At 33.4% G+C, this 9128-nt stretch overlaps 1 protein-coding gene across 17 annotated transcripts in view; it reads right to left on the bottom strand.

Annotated features, from left to right (window-relative positions):
• Positions 1-1094: 1094 nt before the first annotated feature.
• The window catches only part of LOC125052417 (MAP/microtubule affinity-regulating kinase 3-like), a 150515-nt gene continuing 142481 nt past the window's right edge, over positions 1095-9128 (bottom strand). For 13 of the 17 annotated variants that reach the window (XM_047653256.1, XM_047653257.1, XM_047653253.1 and 10 more), the window contains 5 exons: positions 5843-5914; positions 4193-4252; positions 2492-2597; positions 1375-1534; positions 1095-1290 (listed from right to left, as the gene is read on the bottom strand). In XM_047653256.1, coding sequence (XP_047509212.1) covers positions 1232-1290; positions 1375-1534; positions 2492-2597; positions 4193-4252; positions 5843-5914 — 457 coding nt within the window. In that variant the 3' untranslated portion in view covers positions 1095-1231. Of the gene's footprint in view, positions 1291-1374; positions 1535-2491; positions 2598-4192; positions 4253-5842; positions 5915-8315; positions 9124-9128 lie in introns of those variants that run through there. The other 4 variants (XM_047653247.1, XM_047653248.1, XM_047653250.1 and 1 more) reach the window with 4 other exon arrangements.

Raw genomic sequence — 9128 nt, 5'->3', positions numbered from 1 at the left:
CCAAAACGCAATTTAGTTTAAACATCACGTGACATCTGAACTAAAATGGCGCCCGTGACATCACAGCTCGTCACTTATCTACATAAAATAATCACGTTTTCACGTTCATGGTATTTTACAACGGCGTTGTATATGAGAGCGTATAAATTAACTAGATAAAATCATAAAATCGAATTAAAAAGACACCGGCCTTAGAAAGTCCATCTTGGCACATAGCAAATCACGCCATCATTAATATTAGGATTGAATTCTTGAAAACCTTTAAAAACGCAATTATGTAAAGATGAAATATCACGCGTTGAATATGTACATTTGAAAGTAAAAAAGGAATTATCACCTAGATTACACTTTGTCGATGATTATATTTACCATAGATTAATTAAACATAGAGTACTATAGCTATGCTTCTCTATGTGACATTGACAGTTTGCATCGCTTCACTCAAGTGTATAACAATATTATTGCTAAAATTCGAAATAAAAACATAACTGTAACAATAATTGAAAGATTTTTGGGCGTTCGATTTTTTGGAACACAATTTTGAATTTGATTTTTATTCAACTCTCGTTATTTCTTGTGTTGTGAGCTTAAAAGTCAAACGCCATCGAAACACGAGAAAAGGAAAACAATTTTCAAAGAATGTACTGCGCAGAATATTTGCATTACCTACTAATGCACGTAACCAGCCCAAGTATGAGATTTAAATAACTTTGGTTTCATAGTGCGTGCGTTGTGTCGTATGTATGTCTTCGTACAAAAAGTAATCCAGTGTACATTTCAAAATTATCGTAATCTTAAAAAAGGCATAGGTACAGACGACCATATTTATAATCATAAACTACAAACTAACACATCACACAGACCACAAAACCAAATCTCATACAAAGGATTAAAAGAAAACAAATTTGAAATTTCAAAAATCGAACAGCTCCGGCGGCGGAATCGGCTCGGTCGGGAGGCAGTCGCACTCTGTCTCCGGCGGTGAGGGAGTACGGACGCGTCGCAGCGCGTGGGTGCTGGCCGCGTGTCGGATATCACACTCGCGTATCGGCTTGAAGTAGTCGCTCTTAGAAGGGCAGGTGGTAAGGTAGTGGGCGAGGGTGCCCGAGCTGGTGCGAAACCCCGCATTGGCGACGAGCACCATGTCCTCGGCGGAGAGGCGCAGGCTGTCGGCGCGGGGCGGGGGCTCCGGGGCGAAACGCCTCCGTCTCCGCCGGCCGTGACCGGGCAGTCACAGCTTGAGCTCGTTCGCGATCTTTGAGGCAATGTTCTTGAAGCCGATGCTAGTGCCTGAAACAAGAAATGTTAACTTCATTGTTCCACATAAAGCAATATAAATCTTCTAACCTACATGTTAGAAAAAGATTCACTAACCGGATATCCTCTTAAACCGGACGCCATTAAGGGACAATCGAGGCAGTTTGCAAACTTCAATCTCCCACTGAACCAATGAATCGGCGTTCGGGTCTCCGTGTACGCACAAAAGGAGAAAACGTTCCCTTTGTTCGTAGTCGCAATTGTTCGCGTCTAGAACCTGAAAAATTAGAAACAAATTTAATACGTCACAGAAGCTAAGAATGAATTTGCTACCGATGTCGAGAAAATTCGTGATAAACCTTAAAAGAAATACGATACGGTATATAAAGAATAAAAACTGTGCTACAGTTTTTTCTTTTCAGTGTAGACAGAACTACATTAAAACAGAAGAACACAGAACATTGGACCTAGTAGGCAGTGATGCCAGCTAAAGAATTAAATAAAGTAATTAGAATAATTCGATACATTGTCTGTGATATTGAAATATTTTTATTTTTTCAAATGGGTCAAATTTGTCCCTTGTTCGCTGGAGAACTTTTTAGTAGCAACATTTAATGTCAGAATTCAACGGAATGAAAAATCGGAGTATAAGATCATTTTCCAAAGGACTATTTCACTTTTATTTGACACTAGCTGACCTGGCTAACTTCGTTCCGCCCTACAACCTTATAATATCGTTGTTACTTTAATTTAACTTATTTTAGGATTTCATTAATGTTAAGTATTACATACATTAATACAACTCTTTTCAAATACAGAAATGTTTTATTGCTTGCCATTGCGAAAGAAGAATGGCAGTTTTACACATTAGGCATCTTCTCTCTAGCGTCAATATGGCGATACTGCATGTTAAGCACTGTCTGATATCCAACATCTTTTCATCAGGATCAAAGCATGGTTTTGCATCTCCTCATTCACCTCAAGATCGGAATTTCTTGAACTGACACGAATTCGACGTAAAATGATGCGTTTTGTCAACAGATGGCACCATATGGTTTTTGCATTCGTAAAATTAATTAATTTATTTATTGTTATTCGATAACTTATCCGATATTTTATTGCTTATTCTGCTATTCGGGACGGAAACAAATCAAAAACCATGGCAATCAGTCCAGCCTTTCTCGAGTTATAAGTGTTGTAACAAACACGACTTTCTTTTATATATATAGATTACCTTTCGTATTTCCGACATAATCTCATGTGGATCTCTCGATGACGTCGTCTTCATACTCCAAGTGAATCTCAGAACACGGGGTTTCACTTGTTCTTCCGTACCTTGTCTGTAAATACATTTAATTCTATGTTAAATACAAATATACAAAGACCGCGGCAATTATCAATTGCGAGCTGAAATTGGCTGCGAGTTCCAATAGTTTATTATGACGTCATAATGTAGATATCCATGTCATTGATGTCCCTTGAAATAATTTACGAAAAGCTATTATCGTAAGACGTGATGCCGGTTTTGTATATAAATGATCAATATCTCTTTGCTATTCGAAATATTCAGTGTATTACTTATAATTAAATATTCTGACAGATGTTTTTAACAATAATGTATTGTGATAACGAAAAACCTCATACTAAAACAAATACAAACAAAATTAGTTTACGTTAATATGAATTGCTAAATGGAATGAATGCTTAAGCATATTAGATATTATGCACATTTATTACGCCAAATATATGGCCGAAAACATCAAGCGAGGTGGTTAGAAAGGAAACAATAGCGTCGCTTGATTGTGATTGGTCCATCCTGTGCTGTACTCTGTAACTCTTAATATATATAATAATTTCCAACATTTACGTACGACGCCGATGTGTCAAGTTACCGAATGCAGAAACTAGATGGCGCTATTTACAAAACAATATAAAATATAAGAGCTGGTGGTGTACATGTATGGACCAATAATTAAGCGACACATTTGTTCTTCAAGTTCTAACCTATAGGCGTTTGTAAACGGGCTACGTAGTCGAGTGTTTACAATAATCACGTCGACAGAGTCTCCAATTGTTAGAACTTTGCGCATGTTTTAATATCAAAATGGCGCTTAGCTTCAGGTTTCTGAATAAGACTCTGTCTCTTAAAAGGCATGTAATGCTGATGTTTTCAATCTCGTTTTAAGACATGGACTTAAACAAATATGAAATTTTCACGATTTCAAATCCTTTCTCTAATCCCTTAGGACGTACCTACTGGTTATACCTAATATTACAGTAAATATAACATTTCTAGTATATAATTTACATTTAACCTTCTTAGTAAGTATGGAAAAACACAGCTGGGACAATCTGTGAACGGATTAAAATTACATAAATTTATTGAAATCTTTAAATTTGTAGCTCGTTTACAAAGCCTAGTACAATACCTAAGAATACAGTGCATACTCTATTCTAGCCATAGACAATTACAGATTATATTCAAATTTAAAAGTTGGCAACATAGTTTCACTTACCAATTACCTAAGAAATGATCATAAGCCAATTATAACAAAAACACGACATCTAAAGAAACATTCGGATTTAAAATTTTGAAAATAAAATGCCCCCACAAACACTTTCAGTAGAATAAACGGTTTTAAAGCAATATTTTTCTAACCCGATAGATATATGTAAAGCTTAGAGCAAATAAACGGAAAATCAACACATTGTAGGTAATAATAATAAAAAAAAACAAATAGCTAATATAATAAAAAAATAATAACTATTTAATATCCAATATATAATATTGAACGTCGACTTTTTTTACAAGTACGAATCGTTTTGTTTTTTTTACAAAAATTAGTGACGTCACATCGTAAGGAGTTAACGGGCGAAAAAAATGCTCCAAAATCGTCAAGTACTTTGTGGGGGCCAATAAAAAACAGTTAATTACCCAAGCACGTTTTGTGGGCTAGCGCCTACCGCATGCTTCGGGGTGGTACCATCCATGGGCCTAAAAACAGAAAAACATAAAACTAACACTAGGGGGCGAGCGACGAGCGATAATGCAACCTTACATCAAGCTTAAACGAAAGCTCGATATAAAGTGTATGAAAAATGATTTGCAAGCGATCGGTCACAACATGCCATACTTACCAGTTACCATGAACTCACAGCAAAAATACACTTTAATACCTTGTAATAGAATTCAATTTAATCAGTGCTGTGAGCTCATAGCTTCATATATCCTCGCAACAGCTATAGGATTCAACTTCTAAAGATGCAAGAGACTTCAACATAGCTTCAGGACAAACTTCGTATGACTCATATGGAGTCATGGTACGCGATGGTCTCGTCTTTGAACTTAGGGGCCGTTCGAGTATTACGTAAGTAGATTTACTGCAATTCCCCCCCCCCCCCCCCCCCCCCCACCCCAGATACAAATAACAAATAAGAAAATGCATTTCGTTTTCAAGCATAGACAATATGTATGTGCGAATAATTGCTGTTGACGTAATCACCAAATAAGAAAATCAAAGGGGAAACATCTCCCCCCCCCATGGTGCTTACGTAATACTTGAACGACCTTAGCCAATAAGCAAATATGTACTTTAAATAGCTATAAAGTTTCATTTTGATTAGCACAAATGCAATCCTAACGGCATTCAGTGGAGGGCTTATTTAATATACAATAGATTCTGCGTATATCGTAATTTCCGTTTTTTTTAGATTAATTTTTAACAAGAAAATTGGGTAGGTCATTTTAAAAGACTTAATAGTTTAGAACGGTATTTAGTGTGTTTAAAAGTTACAAATTATAGAAAATACCAAAACAAAACGTCTTGAATGAACTTTAATTGTTTAAAATTTTGGAGCTGCTTATGATGACTATTATACCCCTATTTAATATAATTAGAATTAAGTTGACAAAATAATTAATATCTCTTTGCTTAGAACAGTTGTCTTATTAAAGTTGGGATTTGTACTATGGAGTAGAATTTTAAACGTAAATTAAAGAAATGTAAAATTGTTAAATTATTAAAATGCATGCAAAAAAAAACACTATCTCTTAACCCGAAAAGAACGCACTCAAAAAATCCGAAAAATTATATATTTGATTTGTGTTCTAGCCGATCATAAACTCTTGTATATAAGACTAATATGAATATAACATTTACAATAAAACAAATTTAAATTAATAATAAAAAAAAAAGATAATTTAAAAGTGACAATACTATTACATACGTTGCAGTATATTTATTAACTATATAACATACGAATTGACGTAATCCCTAAATATATATATAAAGATTAAAATGTGAAATCGACTAGAAAACTATCAAATTATGTATTTTTAATTCAACAAGATGCAATATGGTTCACTTGTGGCCTGTAGTAAAAATCTTCTCCTTACATAAATCGATTGCAAACGTTCTACATATTAACATGTTATTGAATTGCTGTGTCTATTTGGGATGGCAACAAAAAAAAAAAAGAAAGTCTATTTAAAAATCAGGTCCATTGTGTTCGCCACAAATGCCCCATAAAGGGTTAGACAATTAAAAACTGTTAGAAATAAAAACAAAACACGACTCGCGTATACCTCCGCTGTATGTCCAGAGAGGAAAAAATTCGTGGTTTCTGACGTCCAGTTGAATCGCCCAACACCGACAGACTGGTGATTATATAACTTATTTAATAGAATTAAAAAAGGATTTCGCATAACCCATCAACAGCCCTTTTCCTTTAGCAAATGTTTAGATAAGGATATACGAAAAATAAAACACATTTTATATTTAAAAAAAACTGATTATTCAGAACATTCACTCATATTATATTGCTTAACAAAACATTGATTTCACAGTCACACTTAAATTCAAAATTGTTAAAATTAAGGTCCAACTTGAAGGGTTCAAAGTCCAAGCGCAAAATATGACTCCGTACAAAATTTTGACAAATGGGTGTCACAGTTCGCGCTGTCTTTGTACCCATAGACTAATCAAGACAAAAATAGCAGCCAAATCTTGAATAATCTATATTCCAGGTGTTAACAGCTTGAAAAAACTTTTGCGTGATTTCAATATAAATTCATATATTTTTTGTAAACCAAATCAATTAATAAAAGAAATGACTTTATATTAAAACCCGATCAACTGTTTTGAAAAGCGCTGTATAACCCTGTTATTTGACAGGAAAAACTAGAAAATTCTCTCATTAAGTTTAACTTATTTAACAAATATGATTAACACGTATCATTTAGACATCAGTGCTGATTCTGATATACTCTAGACAAAAACTAAAACAGTTGATTTAACTAAAGTCTTTCGTAATGTAAAATTTTGCCTGTGATTTTGAGTGACTGTAGTTAAAAACGTAAAACTCATTAACGCCCAGTTTAAATGCCAGGTAATCGCTACGAAACGACTCGTAGCAGTTACAACTCGTATTCTGGATATTAAACCCGAATGTAAACGGCAAACGACAAATATAAGAGTATGATTCAAAGTCAAAATGGATAAGTATCACTCCCAAATGTCAAAAACGTTATTTGACATACCGAAGTCATACTTCGACCCATATTCGACCGAATCATACCCTCATTTTCGGCAATTTTAATCAAACAGTATATTAGAATGAGCACTGTATACGAAATTAAATGCATTAAACCGGAAACTGTGACGCCAATTTGATAATTATAATACCATAATAGCGGACGGATAAAAATAATTTTGTTTAACAAAAAAATATATTATTGATAAAACTTTTAGCTATTCATGTTTATGCATTTCTTGTTTCATGTATCACAAATTAAAATTATACTGCAACCACAGTTTATATGAAGAAAAAAAAACACACGCTATTTTGTTCTTAATTTAAATTAAGTATTTCTATGAATATATACACGAATGATCTTAACATAGATAATACAAAAAAAAATACGATTCCCGTACATGTATGTACAACGCTCAAATCTCTATGGACTTTGAAGAGTGTTTGTTTTTATTATATCCTAGTAAATAATGTCTTTAAAAATTTTCTAGTGATATTGTGATTAGTAAAAATACGATAATTTCGTCTTAATTTTCGATTGATGAATAAAAAAATAATTTATTGATAAACCAACCATTTATAAACGTACTAATGATATTGTCAAAACACTTTCTCTTAAATCATTACAGAACGTTCCATTTTGGTTTAATGATAATTTTAATGAAATGATTCATTGGCCCATTCTAAGGAGATACGTATGCGGATATCATTAAGGTAACACCTACTGAGTATTTGTACCAATAACGGGCCGAGTCTTAACTTACAACTACGTACTATCTCACTCAAAACGTTTTGCTATAATATCCATAATCTATTACGTAACAAAATATTTTTTATAGAAAACCTACGACCCAAAGGCCAATTGCTGAATTTAAACTGATATAGGTAAGGCATAATAATGATATTTTAATGAGATGTCAATTACACAAGTCAGTCACGAGTTACCCACAAGGGTAGAAATGATTTGTGCTTCTATTGTCAACCTTAACATAACCCTGGAATGTTAAAAATTCGTTATTTAAAAATCGAATCTCTTAAGAGCTACGACGAAATGCGAAACGCGACGGGACTAGTTTTCCGCTACATAATATATCATTCAAATCATTAAGGGGCCGTTCAAGTATTACGTAAGCACTATAGGGGGGAGGGGGGATGTTCGATTTTTGAAGTTATACTAGGCGCGTTATGAAAAATTGAAACTGAGACACAAAGTTGTCAGTGTGATTATAGCGTGCGCGAGCGAGATGGGAATAAGACAAACTACAAGTAAAAATAAATAGAATATGCGTGAAGTTAGCAGCTATGCCAAGAATTTGAATGACCATAATGACATTTACATTTTAAACAAATAAAGGAGTTTTAATTATTTTTTCAAAGAAATTTAGCAATGCTTTTTCACAAAGACCTATTGTTACTAAGTTAAAAGGTTATGAAACATACCAAGTTATTAAATTGAATGAATAATATAATAAAATAATAAATAATAATAATAATTGTTATTAATATTAATTAATAATTGAATAATATACTAAATATTAAATATTATTAAATTGTTTACGTTGAGGGGAGAGATACATTGCAGTAAATCTGCTTACGTAATACTTGAACGGATAATGATATTTTGGATATATGTTGTTGTTACAGAAGATTTTCTAATAATATAAAATATAGGCAGAAATGTTGTCGCGACAAATAAAAATGATAAACGCAACTCTCTCACGGGTTAATCATACGTGAACTTACATCTAAATATAAAAAAAAAAATGTTAACATTTTTAAGATTTTAATAATATTTTCGTTCAGCGTATCTCTTCAATCTCACTTTACTGCACTTCAAATTAACAATCACTTATTAGAATTGGTGCCAATTCGTGCACAAAAGACCCTTCTAATTGTCTATAATACTTTTTACAAGTACACATTATTCTTTGTACCTCAAAATCATTGACACCAATATTACATCGAGCCATGTTCATAATTAAAAATTAAATGCTGCCTCATGAAGTGCGAAAGTGAAAAAAAACCACCGTAGTAACAAATAGTGAATCTCACGCATTGTATAAAAACACGAAACATTTTCCGTTTATTGTTCCAATAAAGGGTACGTTCCTAGTCCTATAACGAAATGAGTAAAAGAGCAATATTCAAAGACATAACTCAAGTCAAGTTTTGAGAGCCGAACACCTCCGAGTCGCGTCTTCGAATACCGACATTAAAATACGCTGAACTACAGTTAACTATTATAAACTAAAAATAACAATTCCGCACACATTTCCTCTATGTGAAATCTTCTCTCGCCGTTCGCCGGTCGCGCATCACGGGTTCTGATTCAACCTGCG

This window comes from Pieris napi, chromosome 9, assembly GCF_905475465.1.
Source record: "Pieris napi chromosome 9, ilPieNapi1.2, whole genome shotgun sequence".
NCBI classification, from domain to species: Eukaryota; Metazoa; Arthropoda; class Insecta; order Lepidoptera; family Pieridae; genus Pieris; species Pieris napi.
Note: the sequence above shows the minus strand (reverse complement) of the source record. Positions and strands in the feature narration are given on the sequence as shown.